This window comes from Corylus avellana, chromosome ca10, assembly GCF_901000735.1.
Source record: "Corylus avellana chromosome ca10, CavTom2PMs-1.0".
Taxonomy (NCBI): domain Eukaryota; kingdom Viridiplantae; phylum Streptophyta; class Magnoliopsida; order Fagales; family Betulaceae; genus Corylus; species Corylus avellana.
In genome coordinates, this window is record NC_081550.1 from 7436883 (window position 1) to 7456767 (window position 19885).

The 19885-nt window shown below is 34.1% G+C and overlaps 2 protein-coding genes and 1 long non-coding RNA gene across 4 annotated transcripts; 2 read left to right on the plus strand and 1 right to left on the minus strand.

The window, feature by feature from the left end:
- The first annotated feature begins 3748 nt into the window (after positions 1-3748).
- Positions 3749-13450, plus strand: LOC132164814 (uncharacterized). Of its 2 annotated transcripts, XM_059575380.1 has the most exons (7): positions 3749-4058; positions 9860-9971; positions 11213-11285; positions 11499-11592; positions 11921-12037; positions 12139-12196; positions 12632-13450. In XM_059575380.1, exons 3-7 carry the CDS (start codon positions 11231-11233, stop codon positions 13136-13138), a joined length of 831 nt encoding a protein of 276 aa, XP_059431363.1. In that variant the 5' UTR covers positions 3749-4058; positions 9860-9971; positions 11213-11230; the 3' UTR covers positions 13139-13450. The 2 variants fall into 2 exon arrangements, with proteins under 2 accessions (XP_059431363.1, XP_059431362.1); XM_059575379.1 differs by lacking the exon at positions 9860-9971.
- A 177-nt stretch (positions 13451-13627) lies between these two features.
- LOC132164815 (uncharacterized) lies at positions 13628-14182 on the plus strand. Its single transcript, XR_009438420.1, has 2 exons — positions 13628-13846; positions 13936-14182. It is a non-coding gene; the product is annotated as an uncharacterized LOC132164815 (long non-coding RNA).
- Positions 14183-15552: 1370 nt separating this feature from the next.
- LOC132164061 (cysteine proteinase inhibitor-like) lies at positions 15553-17648 on the minus strand. The gene is made up of 3 exons (XM_059574468.1): positions 17516-17648; positions 16492-16699; positions 15553-15820 (listed from the first exon to the last, which is right to left on the minus strand). The coding sequence occupies exons 1-2, from the start codon at positions 17615-17617 to the stop codon at positions 16496-16498; spliced, it is 306 nt and encodes a 101-aa protein (XP_059430451.1). The 5' UTR covers positions 17618-17648; the 3' UTR covers positions 15553-15820; positions 16492-16495.
- Positions 17649-19885: the final 2237 nt, after the last annotated feature.

Below are 19885 nucleotides of genomic sequence, written 5' to 3' on the forward strand. Positions count from 1 at the left end.
GTTTTAAAGAGAAACTATTTTATTTTATAATGCTTAAAACCCTATAATGTATGCAAAAAGGAAATCTCTCTTTTTCATAATTTTTACGAAATGAATGTTATTTACTTTTTCATTCAAGCAAAAGAGAGTATTTTCATTTTAGAATGTCTTATTGTGGAATGTTATATTGTGCAATTTTAATATTTTTGTCATTCCATTAAAAAAATAGAGAAAAAAAATACTGAAAGTATTTGTGGCTATGTTGTTAGTGCTGTCTAACTTTTAATATGTAATTAATGTGGTTAATAATTTTGAACACTTGCTGTACATACCTAAGGATAAATGTAATGATGTCTATGTCCTAGGACTCTAGTGTTATTTTGTGGTGTTCGTTATATATATATATAGATAAAAGTAAACATACTCTTCTAAAACTATTATTCAATTGATAATATTCTCTTCAAACTTTTAATTGTGACAATGTCCCACCAAACTACAAAAAATTGTCGATGTCTTCCCTATGACAAAAATACACTTAATAATTTTATTTATTTTTTTTAAAAAAAAAAAAAAAAACTAAAGCTAAAACTAAAAATGAAAAAAAAATGGAGTGAAAATATTTAAAAAAAAAATCATTTTTGTTAAAGAAAAAAATTAAAAGTTTTTTTTTTTTTTTTTTTTGTCGAATTTATAGAGGTATTTTTGTCATATTGGCAAAAATTTTATGATTATTTTTGTTTTTTTGTTGGCCTTAAGGGGGACATTATCAATTTTTTGGTAGTTTGAGGAACTTGGATCCTCTCTATTTCAAATTTAGTTAAACACAAGAAGACATTTTTGTCCAAAACTTATATAAATTTTGACTAAATGGATCCCCTCCATTTCATTTGAAATGGAGAGGATCCTTCTCATAGTTTAAGAGGGGAAGGACATTGTCAATTTGGTGATTTTTTTTTTTTTTTAAAAAAAAAAAGTTCATAGCAAATTATGTTGCGGATGTCCTAATTATTTAAAGGGAGGATAATTGGAGGGCGTTACCAAAAGGGTTTGGTAGCTTAGAGGGTAAATTGCAACTTCTAAAAATTAGGGGTAATTTCACTTTAGACTCCTGAATTACCAAGCGATTTGACAAGCCTCCAAACTTCAAAACCTCTCAATTTGAACTACTGAACTTTCAATTGCAGTCAATTTGAACCCCTCCATCAGATTTAGTCATTAACTTTTAACAGAAATGCCTAAAAAGACCAAAATATCTATGATTTTCGTTTTTATTTTTATTTTTTAAATTTGGAATTAAGGGTAAATTTGAAACTTTATAAAAAGTCAAGGGTATAAACATCATTGTCTCACTTTTAACATTTAAAATATGACGGGGGGTTCAAATTGACTGCAATTGAAAGTTCAGGAGTTCAAAGTGAGAGATTTTGAAGTTTGAAGGGACTTGTCAAATCGTGTGGTAATTTAGGGGTCTAAAGTGAAGTTACCCCTAAAAATTAAGAAGAAAAAATTTGCAAATTGGATGGTAATTGGAGAAAATAAGTATAATCTCTCAAATTATTATTATGTGGAAGTAGTTTTTCTTTTTTTTTTTAAATTTTTTTTTTATACAAAATGGGAGAGGGAAAAAAAAGGGGAGATTAGAACATAAGCAAAAACAAGTAAAGGGCAGGCAACCCACATTAATATAAGCCCCTAAACAACCAGAAATCATTGCAGAAAGCAAAAACCAAAGAACCAATAAAAAATTAGTCAAATAAATGACCCGGCCCGATGAACAAAGAAGAGTGACCACAAATGACCGCTAATAGCAGCAAAGCAAAGGGCTCTGAAAGGAACACGAACCTTGAAAGGCCTCCCCCGACCTTCCTAAATTTCTATAGCCACTAATTTTTGTAGCCATATAATCCATTTTGAACTTAACAATTATTAAGTCCATAACATAAAATTAATATCCCCTTCGCTAGAATATCCCTACAGTTTCTCCATGCATTGTAGTAGTTCAATTCAAGTTGAAGGAGCCACCAAATTAGTCTTGCTTCCAAATTTTTAAATACCACGCCTCCAATGTTGTTAATATCGTTAATATTATCATTATTATATTATTATTGTTGTCCATTAAGTTTGCTGCAATAATTTGACTGGATTTATTTTTGTAGAAATTGTAGTTTATACTTGTGTGATGAGACTGCTAATTTTTATCTTGCAAATTTGATTGTATTTCATTCTCTTGATTGGGGCTTTTTTTTTTTTTTTGCAAGATATTGAACTTTTAATTTTTTGCAATGTCCTCACCTGTAAGAATTTTCAGTTAAATATATCAAAATTTCCAAAATACCCCTAATTTTTAATAAAAATTTAAAAAAATTGCAAAGATTCAAGCATAGGTATTTTTAAAAATTTCATTAAATCCCAACCAATGCTTGAATCTTTGTAATTTTTTATTTATTTTTTTTATAATAGAAAAGAGGTATTTTGGAAAAAAAATTATAGATTTAACGAAAATCCTAACGAATATGATGCATTGCAAAAAATTGAATATTCGATACCATAAATTGGGAGTTTTTTAACTTTAGGGTGTAGTTTCAAAATGTGTTGAAATTCATAAGGATTTTGTAAAGTTTTCCCCATATATATATATATATATATATATATATATATATATATATATATTTTAAGCAATTCAAGAAAAGGGAAGGGGAAAGATTATAGTAAATAAAAAAAATACATTAGAGGGGATCAATAATCTTGTTATAGTATTAATAAAATGATTAAATTTACTTATTCATATCTGCTTAAATTTTGAGAAATGGTAGGAGTACTAAATCGAGTACTAAATCTTTTACTAACACAAGCTTACTTAATGGATGTATAGTTCATTCATTGGTACTCGTTACATTTCTCTTAATTAATTGTTTTATTTTTCTCTAATGAATGAAAGCTATACATCATTTTAGTAAGCTTATGTTAGTAAAATATTTAGTATTCATAGCATTTCTCTAAACTTTTAGGATAAATAATAATTTAACATACTATATGAGCGAGCTATAAGTCATGATTCAACTTTTGGGATAAATAATAATCAAACATAGCATATGAGTCGAAGGTCATGATTTCAACTCTAACTTTATAATTCATTTTCTATTTTAATTAAATATTTTACTTTTTAGGCCTTCCCTATTAAAAAGGATTTTTTTTTTTTTTGGTTGAGAAAAGTGGATATCTTATTCCATACTTCGTCAATAAAACGATACAATCAAAATCTCTTTATAATACCATAGATACACGGGGGAATTTCGTTCCTCCACGTTATGTCTATGATATGTTTAATAACGTCCTTTGCTAATCCATGAGCTGCAAAGAGTTTAAGCTCACACGGGAGGCTATTTTTGCATCTATTCCTTTGTCAATTATTTATTTATTTATTCTTATTCTTAAAATAAATTGTGTATAGGACAAAGTGTGCAAAAACCTTTTTTTTTTTAATGTTGTTTTAGAGGTTGTTATATGATAAAGGTCCAATTTAATGATGTTACAGCCGTTAAATTATTGCTCACAAAAAAAATAATTGATTTTCACATCCATATTACTCACTCTCTTTATGATAACGGTTGGCACAAGGCTAACCTAGTAAATGGAATTAATAGAAATTAAAAAATATAGTTATTGCTGACGTGGTAACTGGTAACTGGAAAAGTAGAGATAGAGAGAGAGACAGTATATCTATCGTGGCACGCTTTTTGGGTCCGGAAACAGGGGTTCGAGAGACGACAGGCCAAAGCGAATCTCTACAAATATATTCTTTTTCTTTTTCTTCTTCTTCTTCTTCGTCTTCGTGCGCTCCACTGTTGGACTGTTTCGATCTTTCGCTGCTTTCTTTTTTTAGTATTTCTGCGAGTACTCGACTGGAGGAGGGAGATTTGGTGGTTCCTTTCTCTTTGTTAGGGTTTTGCTTGCTCTCTCTCTCTCTCTCTCTCTCTCTCTCTCTCTGTTTTGGTTTTTGCTTTCTTTTGGAGTGTTTATTGGACTTGTCAGCAAAGTTTGACGCCATGAGGAAGAAGCTCGATACTCGTTTCCCAGCTGTAAGTCTCTCTGCCTCTCTCTCTCTCTCTCTCTCTCTCTCTCTCTCTCTCTGTTTTTTTATTAGGATTTTAATTTTGCTTTCATGGCCATGTTTTTCCTTTCTTTTCTTTTTTGAGTGGAATATGTATACACATAAATACATATGAAGGTTTACTCAGGTTATGGGAGTTAAACTGTTCTTACATGTAATTGAATGGGTAATCTGATTCTGATTTTTTGTTTAATATACGGAGCAAGATTTTTTTGCTTGGAGTTTTTCTTTTTCCTTCCTAAAGTTAGTTGTATAGCCGGTTAGCATCAGGTTGTGGTGAATTTTTGTCGTATTTAGGTTACTAAGAGGTTTCTGTGCTCTTGTTCCCCAAGATGGTGGAAGCATAGTAGTGCGACACGTCGAAAAGTTACTCTCTCATTGGAAGAGTTAAGACTGTAAAGGTGTCGCATGGGTAGTAAGTTCCACATTGGTTTCTAACACTGAGATTTATAAGTGATTTCAGATACCTTAAATTATTATTTTAACCAGTATTTTGTAGGATAATAGTATGCATGTGGTTAACACGTTTTTGGGTCATCACAAATGGTAGCAGACCAATCTAGTAACACTATGTGATATTTGGGGGCGTTATAATGTGATGTGGACCATGAAGAAGATGTCAAGAATTTAGCGGGAGAGATTGTAAAAGTGTTTCATGGGTATTAAGTCCTACATCGGTTCTTTACTAGTTGAGATTGAGCTTTATAAGTGGTTTCATGGAGATCTACTTATTTGGATTGACAAATTTTATGCAATCCGCAAACAAAATGCAAACTCTATATGAATTCAACGCAAAATTAGCAGGTTAGGGTTGAGGGGTTTAACTTGTTTAATTAAATGGGTTGAGTTATGGTTAATTTATATCGTCTTATACTCATGCCTCAATATGACCCGAACCCAACACGCAACATTTAGGGTTGGCAATTTTTTATACGACCCATGAACCCGACATGAAATTAGTGAGTTAGAGTTGATGGGTTTGATTTGTTTAATTAAATGGGTCGGGTTAGAATTGACCTATATAGTCTTATACTCATACCTTGACACGACTTGAATCTGACATTCGAACACAAATTGCCACCCCTACTAACTATAACTTTGACTAGTCATTTTGAAGTAATAGTGCAGATATGGCTAGTGCTTCCATAGGTCATGACAAATGATATCATAATACTATGTGGTGTTGGCCGTTGGGGCATTGCATTGTGATGTGGACCCTGACGAAGGCGTCAGAGATTTGAGTGGGAGATTTAAGTGCATCTATTGTACGGAAAGTTATTTATTTTCAATAAACTGCCACTTAGAGGGATGGAAGTAAATCACTCTATTGCGGATGACCAGATTGGTTGTCCACACGAGTCACCAAATTGTTGACTCTAAGGGGACCAGTGGAAGGTGTTTAATCATATTAAGTGTGTTTTAAAATAAATTTCACCTCTTGCAAAAGGTTGTGGAACCTTCACAATCCCATCTTTGCGTCCCTCCTCTCCCTTTTGATGTGTCCTAGGTGCAGTCTAGTTACTAAGGTGGGTCTCTTTAAGTGCAAAATTGTTGATTGCTAAATAGTTAGGGGTGAACGTCGACCCCTTGGGTTGGTATTTTTATTAGATTCTGACGGCCAACAAACAATGTCAATAGATGGAATCCAACCGTCAATCTCAAGGTGACCAACCTTAGTTACTAAAACGAGTCAAACTGGTAACAGTCGTTTGGTTTTGATTCAGTTGGTTGGTTGCACTCCAAGAAACACAAACCCGCTTTGACATTTCATCGAACACGATCCAATCAAACTCAATTCCTTGCAACACTACAATAATTCTTGTGAATGAACCGGAGCTAGATAGAATCTCTTGTTCAAACCCATAGAATGGCAAAAAGCAAGGTAAAAAAAACACGATTGAAGAATACTCATATTGTGACTAACCTTCCTCAATACAAAATATGTGGATTTTATTCGATACTTTTCATCTTTGGTCACCAACAAGAAATTCTTGGGCTTCAAGTCCCTATGCATCACCCTCATAACATGACAAACCAATTCACAATCTGCCCGCAAAGCGAGGTAGGTTCGCGTCCGAGTAATCCCTTGGGGGAGGATTTAATCGAAGAGCTTGCCGCACAAGCACAACTCCATCACTCTTGAGTACTAGGTCTTTGAGAGGGCAATAGAGTTAAAAAATTTGTTTTTGTTTAAAGCAATTGAGGCTATTTATACGTTGAAAGTGATAGCAGTGACTTGTGAGGAGAGGAGCTAATTACTAGAGACCAAATGAGAGCAGGCTGGCTTATAGGGGCAATGGGCAAGGGCAAAGTAGTCTCCACAGAATTAAAAGGCTCTTCTTGAATTGAGGTGGGAGATGGCTTCAAGGTTAGTTTATGGCATGATCTGTGGTGTGGAGATTTCGCCCTTAAGGAATTTTTTCCAGATGAATTTGGCATTGCTTGTGTGAAGGATGCTTCTATTGTTACCCACTTGGAGCTCTCGGGCAGCTTCACTCAGTGGAATATAAGCTTTGCTAGAGCGGTTCATGACTAGGAGGTGGATGTCTTTTCCTCCTTTTTTTAGGGTGTTGTATTCAGTTAGAGTGGAATGAGAAGATGAAAACAAGCTTTGGCGGGTCCTGTCCAAAAGAGGTTAGTTTGTTGATAGGTCTTGCGATGTCTGGGTTCATAATGATGGCTTTCGTTTCCCATAGAAGAGTGTTTGGTGGTCTAAGATTCCGTTGAGGGCAACCTCTTAGGCTTGGTTAAAAGATCCTTACCATAAACAATATGAGGAAATGACATTTCATCGTGGTTAACAGGAGGTGTATGTGTAAAAGGAATGAGGAGTTTGTGGACCATCTTCTTTTCAATTGTGAGGTTGTCCAGTGCCTTATGGGATGTTGTATTCAATCGATTTGGGTTGTCTTAGGTTATGCCTAGACATGTAGTCGACTTATATGCGTGTTGGTGGATTGCCGGCAGCCTTTCTTCTCAAAGCGCTGCTGTGTGAAAGATGATGTCTTCGTGTCTTTTATGGTGTATATGGAGGGAAATAAATGACATAAGTTTTGAGGACCGTGAAAGGACTTTGGATGAGATTAAGTCGTTTTTCCTAAGTTTAGGGAAAATTTTGATGCTTGATAATTTGAGAAAGAGGAATGTTGTGGTGGTTGAGTGGTGTTGCATGTGTTAGAAGAGTGAGGAGTCCATTGACCACTTATTGCTTCATTGTGAAGTCGCAAGAGAACTATGGAGTTATATTCTTACATTGTTTGGTGGAGAATGGGTTATGCCTAGACGGGTCATTGATTTGTTGAATAGTTGGGGCGGTCCGGTTGGATGTGGTATAGCAAAGGAAGTATGGAGGTTGGTTCTGATGTGTTTAATGTAGTGTCTTTGACGTGAAAGGAATGCTCAGTACTTTGAAGACGCTTAGACATTGGTGACAGAGTTGCGAAAGACTCTGGTGAAATGTTACATTTTAGGATATTAGCATATCATAGCTTATTTGGTTCAAATTATGCCGATTTTTTGACTTTATGTTCTTTTTCTTCACCTTAGGGGTTTTCTTGTATATTCCATGTGTACTAAGGTTGCACCCATCTGCGCTTTATTTATAATATGACCACTTATAAAAAAAAGTTATGATGATTTTCTTGTTCTTTTTTCTCCTTTTAATTAGTTGTTTTCTCATGTGTACTTTCTGTGTATCTGAGGGCACCTTATGCATTTAATGATATTTCGATTACTTATAAAAGAAAAAAAGGCTCTTCCTAAGTTCTTAGAATTAGAGGTTTTTTTTTTTGTTTTTTTGGTTGGGAGGAAGGGGTGGGGTCAGGAGTTGATTTATGTGTGGAGAGGGGAGGTTCAATCAGATCATTTCTGACCCCAATACTAACTCCCATTGGCGTGCAAAATCCCCTACTGACACTAACCTGCCACGTGTCGGTAACTAGTCACTGAGGTAGTATAGGTTAGAGTAAGGTAGGTTGGGTGGGTGAGAGAGAGTTTTCTCACCCCTACAAGGAGTGTCATGAAGGGATAATGCCAAGCTTGCCCTATTGGAAAACTTTTGAAATGATCTTACATCTAATATGAAATTGCTTTGTTGTGTTTTGTGCCTAAGTGGGCATACATACATATCTATAAATATTTGTGACCCCTACGAAGAGTCAGTCAATAGGTCTTCATGTGTATGTGTTTATCTGTGTTACATTGGGCTTCCTTGAATGCTTGATTTGTTTTTTCTTTGTGGACTTCTTGGACAAAGAAGGAAGATCTTAGGTTATTTTGATTTCTAAGTAAGGGCCTAGTGTTAGACATAACCATCCTTGTGAACATGTCATGCCATTGATGTATGATTGCATCTGTTACCTCATTGTAAACTTTGATGCAACTTGATGTTGGATCTCCCATAATCCCCTTGTTAGAAGTGCTCTGTACTTTTGATTTCTCATCAAGTTCCTGCTAGTTTATTAATTTCAAAGATGCAATGTATGGTAGTTTCGTACACTTTACTGTCTTATGGTACAGTAAAGCTCAGTGATTTCTAGGGTAGCTGCTAATGAATCAGCTTTGCCAATGCAGAACTTTTTTCATCATCACATTTCTTTAAGCCTTATGATTTTAGCTTTCTCCTCATGGAGGGAAAGGAACTATAGGTGTTTTGAGGATCACGAGAGAATTTTGGAGAAGATTAAGTCTTTATTTTTCAATACTTTGCATCTTTGAACAGCTGCTTATGTTTCTCATTTGGTGATTAGTTTTCATGATTTTCTATTTTTTTAGGTGGCTTCGCTTGTATACTTCCTGTATACATGGGGCGCCCTATGCTTTTAATAATATCTCGATTATTTATTAAAAAAAAAAGATTTTAACTCTCTCCTCCTAATTAAAATTATAAAATAACTCTAGCCAGCAGCACCCTTTACTCATCACCATTATCTTATGGATGAATTCTAGATTTTCTGCTGTACAAGTAAAATTATGAAGTATCAGCTCTTTATATGTTTTAGTTTGAACTTTTTTTTTCTGCATTAGTTATTTTACTTGTTCATATTTAATCTTTTTATCCAGAAGAGAACTTCAAAAACATAGTTAAAGGACTTATGTTCTCGTACACAACCATTTGCTTTCCTACTTGGACTCCCTTTCCTATATTTGATGCTATGGTAATAAGATGGTTTCACATAGCTAATTTCCTGATGTTGGAATTCTCTGTTGATACACAGACAACTATTTATTGATAAATAGCTATGAGCAGTCAAAGACATTTAATATTGTACATTGTTCTCTTAAGGTAATTTTTCTAAAAAATCCCGAGTTAAGATGGTATGTTGCATTGCTATGGGTTGATAATTTAACCAGCAATTTATGCATAAAATATTTGCCTCAGAGCAAACTTACATAACCTGAACGTTGAATTTGGTAACTTCCCCTCTGTAATCTGTTTCAGTTAGCCATAGTGGGTATCACTGAGAATGCTCTGGTTCTCTGCTTTTTGTATTCTCTAGGTATCACTGAGAATGCTCTGGTTCTCTGTTTTTTGTATTCTCTAGATCATGGTTTGGAACCATTGACCAATGTTGTACCTGTTATAGAGGGCATTAAGAACTAGTTGTTAAGTTGATGACAGTACTTTTTTACAAAAATGGAGGTTTGTTGCCTCTAAAGGACCTCGGCAATATGATTGTTTGTCCATGATCTTTCTTTTTCTATATTTATTTGCTTTTTTTTTTTGTTTTAATATTTCAGCTCCCTTTATTTCTAATTCCTATATTTCAGCTCCCTTTATTTCTCATTCCTATGCGTCTTGAGTTCTGTTGATGGTCGTTGGCTGGGAGCTGTGGCCGGCAATGAAGCTAAAGCTTCACACTGGTCGAATTGCAATTACACAGCTAAGTTCCAATTATATGTTGATAAGAAAAAAAGAAAATCCCCCAAGACGGTCCATGACAAGTCATTTTCAGATGCTTCTTGCATGGGAAAAGCCATCTAGATCGATCAAACAAAAGGCTGCTGATCTTATGCTTTGTCATCCATGTTAACTCTTCTACATATAATTGTTCTTCAAGTCAATTCAACTAAAACCATAATCCTATCAGTATGCTGTTAGCTTTCATGACTGGTTTTACATTTTGCTTTATCTAGAAGTATATCCTTTCTTAGGTCCTTCCTCTTATTTTGCTATGATAATTTTTTTTCCATATTCATACCTTCCTCTTATTCACTTCTTAGCTTCTACTTGACAGTTGCTCCTTTACATTGCTGCATTTTAGGTCTTTCACTCATCTTGTCCCCTTATGATCCACTCTTAAATGAATTGCTTCATTATCTTTCTTTCATTGTGTTGCCACTTATTCATTGTGACATCCTCATTTCAGCTACTTTCTTTTTTTCCCCCTAAAGAAATTTGCTGTTTTATTATTGTTTAAACACTAGGTTTTATTGGCTTAAAAAAAACACTAGGTTTTATGGAGAATAACTGGTGTTGTAGCAGTTCTTAAATTTTTCTTTCAACTTAGATAGGTTTTCTGCTATACTTCTCCACTATGTATAAATTCCTTGTGAATAATTGATCTAAGATAAAGAAAGTGGTCAGTTTGAGGTATCGTTGGTGCTCAAGTTTCAAGAGACCATCGTTCCTGTTCCTCTTTCCAAAATTGGTCATATACATCTTTTAAGATCTACTTAATCAAAAGCTTTTGCTTCCACAGTGTTTATCTGTAACTCTAACTTGGAAAGACCCTTACTTGATCGCATTAATTAAAATTATATCATCAGTGAACAGCATGAGAGAAATTATACAAAATTTACATCAATCTGAATCTCCAAAACTTTTAGGTGGTGTAAAAGTAGCATGTCTACGTTGTAATACTTGACATGGATCTGGCATTGTGCTTGGCAGGTGACAAGTGCTTTTGGACTCGCTACAGTTGTCATCCTCATTATTGCCTTTACTTTTTCATTTATGCTTAAATTTTATCCTTCTTTATCTTTCTAGATGTGTGGTTATGACATCTTCATGGTGTGGCTTCATTAATTGAATATTCAGTTCATCTATACCGTTGGCATTCTTTCATTGCAGTGGATTTTTACACCTGTTTAGGTTATCTGATTGATATAATTGTTTCACAGGCTCGGATTAAGAAGATTATGCAAGCTGATGAGGATGTTGGGAAGATTGCCATGGCTGTGCCTCTTCTAGTTTGTGAGTATTTTTTTAACGTCTGTAGCACTTTTGTTTCTTTTTATATATATCTCATTTATTTCTAATCCTTTCTTTAATGATTATTTCGGTAGCAGTTCACAGATTTTGTTTCACCTTTTCTTTTTTTTTGCTAAAATTTTATTTTCTGACAAATAATTTTACGGTTGCTTTATTATTAAGATACTTATTGCATGTGGTCAATGTAATCTGCAGCTAAAGCTCTGGAACTATTTCTGCAAGATCTATGTGATCGGACATATGAGATTACACTGAAAAGAGGAGCAAAGACCATGAATTCTTTGCATTTGTAAGTGAAATTTTCATTTATTAACTTTTAGGTTGTAAATATCTTATTTGGGCCTTTGACGATGATTAACTTTTTCACAGTTCAGCAAGTGTCAAACCCTTTCTTGACTCTTTTTTTTCAAATACTGTTGCACCTCGATGCCTTGATGGTCATTAATTAAGAGAGTGGTTCAGATTGAAGTACTTGTTTTACTTATCCACGAGCAAAAGGAGATGTCCATGCATTATAGGATAGGATAATTTCTTTGCTATGAGAAAACGTGATTCTGATTGTGCTTTGTTTAAAGTTGTCAATCTGAGGTTCTCTAATTTGATCATTATATCTGCAGAAAACAGTGTGTCCAGACATTTAATGTTTTTGATTTTCTGAGGGATATCATCAGCAAGGTTCCTGATTTAGGTGGTTCTGATGCTGCTGGTGAAGATCGTTCAGTTGCCAAAAAAAGGTTTAGAAAAATGCAAAAAAAAAAAAAAAAATTGTCGTATTGATATAAAAGAAATTTGAGGCATTTTATGACTAAAATATGTTAATATTTTCATTTATCAGGAAAGTTACTGATGATGAGGAAAATGATAGCGATGATGAGTCAAAGAGGAGTAGGATGGTAAGATATACTGCACTGCACTTTGGTACTCCGGTTATCATTATATCTTTTGTTGACACCATCAAACTTGTTCTTTGCGCTTAGGGAGGTCTTAAGTATCTTATTCTAACTCTGTTAGCAAGAATTATTCTTGATTTATCTATTAAGGTGTTTGAACATGTTTCAATTTGGATGTTTAATCGGACATATAATTATATGCATATCTTCCTCAGTTCTCTAAACATCAATCAGTTGGGATACGAATGTGTTGGAAACTTTGAATTTGTGAAAAACCCATAGGGATCAGGAGTTCGACTGATATTGGTTTTGGTAAGATTGTGTTACAATATAACAGGAGCATTTGTGTAACTTGGAACACTTCTTTTAAGCCAAAATTTAATCATATTCTGTTTTAACAGAGAAGGATTTGTTTGATGATTTTTTCCTACGTTGCAGCATGAGGCAGGTCACACTAGCAGCAGTGGTAGAGGAAGGGGTAGGGGCAGAGGTAGAGGTCGTGGACGAGGTAGCCGAATGGTAGAGAGGGAGATGGCTGTGCAATTTGAGAAGCTTGAAGATGATCCAGACATTTCCAAGAACAATCAAAGCCTTGAGAGGCTCGATAACGGGGCAGAAGCCAAGGAATTGGAGGAAAACATTCTAGGTGACAAAAGTGGAGAGGGGCCAATTCGAAACTTTGACTTGAACCTGGACTTGAACGAGGATGGGAACTCAACAGCCCTTGCTGCTGCCTCTGCTAGTTCATCTGCAGAGCCCATTCCAGAAAGGGCTGCTGCTGCCCCTGCTAGTTCATCTGCAGAGCCCATTCCAGAAACGAAGCATGAGGAATACCCTGGCTGGTCTGTATCTGACATGGAAAAGATGGCAATTGATCCCATTCAACTTGCCAACTTAAGTAGAAGGATAGATGAGGATGAGGAAGATTATGATGAAGAAGGTTGAATTGCATGTGTTGCTGGTGTTTGTGGTTACTTACTGAGATAGGTTTGTAGTTCTTCTTTTAAGGTATACAAGTAGATGTTTGGTGGAGCTTGTTGTGATAGATAGTTAGGAAGTAGGGCTAGAAAGATAGAAAGATGAACAAAACTGCAAACACCATCCTAGGCAAGGCTGAGAGCATAGTTCTTTTGGTTTTCTTTAGACATTTGTATCATATGCTTCTTTTCTGCTTACTGATTGTTTCAAACTCGTTTTCCTCCTCTAGCATATGGAAATCCTAGGAACAAAACTTATTATATTCTTCTTTACTGCTTACTGACAGTTTCAAACCTTTTTTTTTTTTTTTACTGTTTTCTTATGTCGCATAGGTTTGAAGTTCTTGGTTTAAGATATTCAAGTAGATATTAGGTTGATCTTCTTGTGATAGATGGTTAGCAAATAGGGATATCAAGATGAACAAAACTGCAAACTCCATCCAAGGCAAGGCTGAAAGCATAGTTCTTTTGGTTTTCTTTAGACATTTGTATCATAATCATATGCTTATTTTCTGCTACTGACAGTTTCAAACTTATTTTCTTCCTCTAGCATATGGAAACCCTAAAGCTTGTGCATCTGTCACCACGTTTCGGCCAAGAAAACTTGATGTTTCTCTTGTGAGCAGAGAATTTGATGGTTGGATGGTGAGTTTCGATGTAGCTTGGAGAAAATAAGGTAATATTATGATCCAAGTAAATAATGAAATAGAGAGAAGTTACAGAAGAATAATGCCTGTTTTTGTCCGTGGTAATTTTTTACACCAGGATTACCAAACTTTCACCACCAAGAAAATCTTGAATTCATGTCCAAGCATTTTAACGCAGGGAAAAATTGTTAAGGATGATTCTAAACGGGGAAATTTGAAAGAATAGTAGAGGGGTTTTAATAAGCCCTTCGCCCAATGCCAAATAATTCTTTTCCATTTGTAGCTCTTGAGTATTGATGGGGAATTCCCTATTTATGTAATAGCCTACATGATAATCCAAATCAATCTATTACCAATTCAAAATAGTCTATATCATTTGGTATCAGAGCGTATCGATCAATCACTTATGGCGAGGAACTTTGATGAGGAATAGTAGATTAGGTGAAGAAGAGAAGTAATTGAGTTTTATGCTTTTAGAAATTGGTTACCATTTTTAATTAACTTATTTGAAAAAAATAGATACTATTTTTTGATACTCGTTTGTGCTTGATTCATATTGTCAAAGCATGGTGTCAACATTTGCTCTATTTTTTTAACATATTATTATAACTCAATTACTTGTATTGTTTTGAATATCTGGAGAGAAACCTCCTCACTGTCAAACACAAGAGAGATCTTCAGTTACTGAGATAGAAAGATATAAATTTAGCAAGATTTTGCGTTATGGAGGAAGAAGAGATAAATCTTCGTGAGAAGAGAGAGATGTATTTTTTTGAGGAAGAGAGATGAGAGAGAGAATGAATGTGAGATAGATAAAACAAGTCACCCAGCCAAAATGACCCTTTTTTTTAAAAAAAAAAAAAAAAAAGAAGAAAAATTTCTTTTTTAAACAAATGCTAACTCAGCCAGAAGAACAACGGTAGACGTTGTAGCATTTCTCTTAATTAAAGCTAAGCAATGGGTATTCCATTAAGAAAAAAAAAAAAAGTATTACTAGAAATGGAAGAGGTTGAAATAGAATAATTATTCAAATTTTCTAATTTCATAATTGGAATTGAACTAAAATTACTAAAAAACTCTATTTAATTTCTAATTTTTTCAAAACTCAATTTTTTTTTTAAAAAAATGGTTAAGTGAGTGGTGGCCGGCCACCCATTGCTAGGAGTGGCTGCGCCACCCAAGAGGACCTCGTCGTGGCCCTCTAGAGGTGGCAACATCAGGGGTGACTACAACCACACTCGAAGCCCTCTGAGGGTGGTCGCGGTGACCCCTAAGGGCCATTGGGGTGATCTTGGCCACCCAAATGATTTTTTGGTTTTTATTTTTTGTTTTGTTTTTGTTTTTTTAAAAACCTTGCCATTTCCCAGGATTAACTATTCTTCTCATTTTTAGAGAAATAGTTATTCATGTATATAAAAAATTAGTAATTTCAACAGGAATAACTATTCCTAGAAATAGACTCTTACTAAACAAAAGAATAACTATTTCATAGGAATAGTCATTCCATTCTAGGATCTATTCCGCAAACCAAACGGGCCTCAATGCATATGCAAGACTTCTGGATCTTCAATTGGCGTTGAAGCTGCCTCACCGCCAAACACAAAAATCCAATTATCTTTGGCCATCTAAGAGTCATGTAAGCACGTGTGTACTCTCTTGCAATGAATTTGTTCAGCAGCATGTTGAGAGATTATAAAGGAAAAGAATGGAAAAGAAAGATTGAACTAAAAGGCAATGGGAGAGAAAAGCCAGATTGAGTTACTTCCTGTATTTATGCATCAACAAGTTGTTTTGTTTTTTCATCAGTACATCATTAAGTTGTTATATTCAACAGAGATATTGTCACATGGAAAGGCGAATCAACCAGATCCTGAAGGCTAAGAATCTGATTCGGATAGGATTTATTTACATTTTATTTAAATAGGAACATGCCTTCAATGTTCTGATATACTTCTATTTCAACTTGAAGCAAGGAAAGCAACATACATCTGATCTTCAGTCACCTGAATATACAATGAAACATCATCAGTGTTATAAACTTGTTGGCCCAAATACTCCAAAATAAAAAATAAAAAAATAAAAGAAGAATTTTAATTTCTTAGTCCTCACCCTGCTCATTAAACTCAAGACAATGTAGATCTAGGTTACCTTAATTAAATGATTCAATTCACCTATTTCTATCGGCTTAAACTTTTGAGATAAGTCAGAGATCTTGAGTTCGAATCCTCGCTTGTATATCAGTTGGCATTTGAAGAACATTCTCACTACATTATGTCTTACATGGAAAGCATAGATAATTCTACGGCTAAAAAGAAATGATACATACACTTCCAAGTTTATACTCCTAAGTAGACACTCCTTGATGTGTCAATGAAAATCACCACTCTATTTAGATAGATCACCATTGGTTTTGTAGCATTTGTCATTCCAATATTCTCTTAAGAGTTTATTTCTTTTTCTTTTTCCTTTCTTTTCTGGTTCCAGTCCAAATTAGCAGATGTAATGTCAGTTTCAATAGTAGCTGAAAAGGAATACTAAAGAAAGAAATCTGATGAAATCTACAACAAAAGGGTAACACATCAACACAGCAAAGAAACTAAATAAATAAATAAAACCTCAAGAAAATCATATCCTCTTGAATCAAAACAGAGCAACTGTGTTCCGGGATCAATACCTAGCTAAGCGCTAGAGTCTGAAGGAGTATCAGAAATGAGCTTGAATTCCTGCAACTCCTTGAAGTTCAACCATGGCTTCTCCCAAATCTTGGCCTCATACACTTTCTTCTTCCCCCCATCACTCACCTCCAGCGTTATGTAGTACACAGTTCCCGCAACCACCTGCTGTTTCGCATTCACCACCTTCTGAAACTCCAGAACCGTATTCTACACCACCAACCACAACAATATAATTTAACACAAATAACACCCAAAATTTCAACATGCTTATAATATATAACAAATGTTATGCTAAATAAAGCTTATTATCCAAAACCTCATGCATATATAATGCCCACATCCTCCTTTTGAGACGACTGCACATTTTATGACACATTTTCTACTGTTCACTTGTATTCCTCGCACTATAATTTTTTTTTTTTTGTGTGTTTTAATCCATGTTTCCTTTAAAAAAAAAAAAAAAAAATCCCACATCCTCCACAAAAATTATTTTTTCATGGCCAACTAATATGGAGCAGTATAATTCATGTTATGTGTCAGATTTTGGTCTTGTAAAAACATATGAGTATATGACTGTTGGGTGGTGTTGGGCTTCTCTCAACCCCAAAAGCTAGTTCAAGAGATGAGGTTTTCTCTCACACAGGTTTTGAGGCTCACTCAACCCCAAAAGCTAGTTCAAAATATGACACTTTTTCTCGTACTTATAAACCGACCACTCGCCCATTGTACGACACTTGGAATTACCCCAACAATGACTATATAAGTCAACCTTTCAATCCCCCATTTAATTTAACAGGCCAAAAAACATCTGATAATTTCGCGTCGAGAGATTGTCAACCTAAATGATTAGTGTAATGGATAAAAACTAATAATAAATTAATTACAAAATTTCAAAAACAATAATTAAGCTTTTAATCATAACTTTGTCATAATTTTTTTTATAAAAAAAAAAAACACCAATAATAATTTCAATTAAACACAGAGATTTGATTAAAGGAAAAAGAACATTAGAAATTAGAGAACCTGTTTCTTGTTATGCTCGTCGACGGCGTAGCGAGCGAGGCCGTCGATCTCCACGCTGTTCTGGCTTCCCCCAACTTCGCTGACTCCTCCAACCTTCGCCATCTCCTCTTCTTCTGCTTGCCGATCATCAATCAATGAGTGGGTTTAAATAGGATAAGACGAGAGAGATTGGCCAGCACGCGGATAATTTAGCGCGTTGGATTGCGGGCCTTTGTCAGTTTTTGAGCCGCGTTGACCCCAATCGTCTACGAGCCTTCTCTTCTTTATCCTCTGCAGTTGCCAGCTGGCGCCCGATCAGTTGTGACTCCAGCCTCCAGGTGAGAGAGCTACTTTGAGCAAGACGTGGCGTATAATGAGAGGCCGGTGACAGTGAGGTCAACGTTGAAATTGTAGGATAGTAGTCGGCAGATTTGCGTACACGATAACTACTCCGTGATCTTGCGTAGTCCTTAAGCATTGCTCCAGTCAAATGAAAGGCCCACGGATTCAACCGAGAATATCCAATTTATTTATTATTATTTTTTTTTTTTGGTAAAGTTCACATACCCCCTTAAACTATTACCCAATTGACAATGTTCCCCCCAAACTTTCAATTGTGACAATGTCTCATCCAAACTACCAAAATATTGTCAATGTCCTTCCAAGACTAACAATAAGACAAAAATACCCCTATAGATTTCTCAATAAGACAAAAATACCCTTATAAATTCAAAAAAAAAAAAATTGATTTTTTTAAAAAATGAAAAAATTTTAATTTAAAGATAATATTTATAAAAAAAAAACAATTTTTTTTTAAACAAAAATTTTTAATTTTTTTTTTAAAGGAAATTTTTATTTTTTTTAAAAAAAAAACTATTTTTTTATTTAGTTTAAAAAAAAAAATTTCATTTTATTAAACGAAAATTTTATTTTTTTAAACGTAAATTTTCATTTAAATAAAATTAAAAAACAAAAAAAAATTTTAAAAAAAAAAACGAAAATTTTCAATATTTATATTAAAAAAAATAGAATTTTTAAAATTTTTTTCTTATAAAATTGATTTAAAAAAAAAAAAAAAAAAAAATTGGCCAACGTTTGGATTTTTTTTTTTGTTTGGTTTGTTAGTTTTAGGTTTTTTTTTTTTAAAAAAAAATTTACTAAGGGTAATTTCGTCATTGGGGGGAACATTGACAATTTTTGGTAGTTTGGGAGGGACATTGTCACAATTGAAAGTTTGGGAGGGACATTGTCAATTGAGTGGTAGTTTGAGGGGGTTATGTGGACTTTTCCCTTTTTTTGGGGGGGCCTAAATTGCAACATATTGCAAGAATGTCCTTATTCTAAATAAATTTTTGACCGTCCAACCACTTCGGATGCGTTTGTCATTGTGATTTCATAAATAAAAAATGTGTTTTAAAACTAAATGGCATCAAATTGATTGTTTGTCATTGCATTTTTTAAAAATTGTAATTTAAAAATGCAAATTAAACCAAATAGCATAAAATGAATTGTTTGAGATTACGGCCTCGTTTGCTTCAAAAAATGAGTATTCCATTAAAAAATGTAATAGTTATTACTGAGAATAGAGGATAGTGGAATGAAATAGTTATTCATATTTTTTGATTTGGTAACATTAACAAGACACATGCACTAACTAGAATTGACTCAAAATTATTAAAAACCCCATATTATTTATTTATTTATTCAACTGAAATTTAAATAAAATAAAATAAAAAACCTAGAAAATAAAGTTGGTGACTGACCACACCAATGGGTGGGGTTAGCCGCGGCCACCCCTGAAGCAAATTTGAGGCCACCCTGAAATGCCACTGGGTGGTGCGACCACTCCAATGGGGCCACTCTTCTGTTGGTGGCCCCATTGGAGTGATTGGGAACCCACTTTATTTATCATGTTTTTAAATTTTTAAGTTCAAAATAAAATAAAAAATAATGTTAGTGTTTTTTTTTTTATAAAAAAAAAATAAAAAAAATCTAGTCTATTCCTTAAGATAAGTGCTAGGGAGCCAAACAAATGAATCCAAAAAAATTTTCAAACTGACGTGGCAAACCGTGAGTGGTAGACAAGGGAGAGAGAATTGAATTTTTTTTCAATTTAAAAACCCTTGCCACGTTAGTTTAAAACTTTTTTTGGGTTCATTTGTTTGGCTCTCTAGTATTTCTCATTCCTTAATGAATAGCTATTCATCTTATTTTTAAAGGAATAAGTATTCATCTTCATAATGGAATCGTTATTCTCATATAAATAACCATTCATAGGAATAGGCCCTTATCAAATAAAATTGATCTATTTCGCAAATTAAACGGAACCTTCATTTTTACAAAACGCAATTAAAAATGTGTTTTTTTTTTTTAAAAAAAAAATACAATTTA

What these genes read in the sequence shown, in the direction of transcription:
- LOC132164814 (XM_059575379.1), top strand. Translation starts at nt 4,026, where the DNA reads ATGAGGAAGAAGCTCGATACTCGTTTCCCAGCT. An exon ending in TCGATACTCGTTTCCCAGCT is followed by an intron (nt 4,059 to 11,212) that starts GTAAGTCTCTCT and finishes ATTGTTTCACAG; the next exon opens with GCTCGGATTAAGAAGATTAT. An exon ending in CGTTCAGTTGCCAAAAAAAG is followed by an intron (nt 12,038 to 12,138) that starts GTTTAGAAAAAT and finishes TTCATTTATCAG; the next exon opens with GAAAGTTACTGATGATGAGG.
- LOC132164061 (XM_059574468.1), bottom strand. Translation starts at nt 17,617, where the DNA reads ATGGCGAAGGTTGGAGGAGTCAGCGAAGTTGGGGGAAGCCAGAACAGC. An exon ending in ACGAGCATAACAAGAAACAG is followed by an intron (nt 16,700 to 17,515) that starts GTTCTCTAATTT and finishes TTGGTGGTGTAG; the next exon opens with AATACGGTTCTGGAGTTTCA.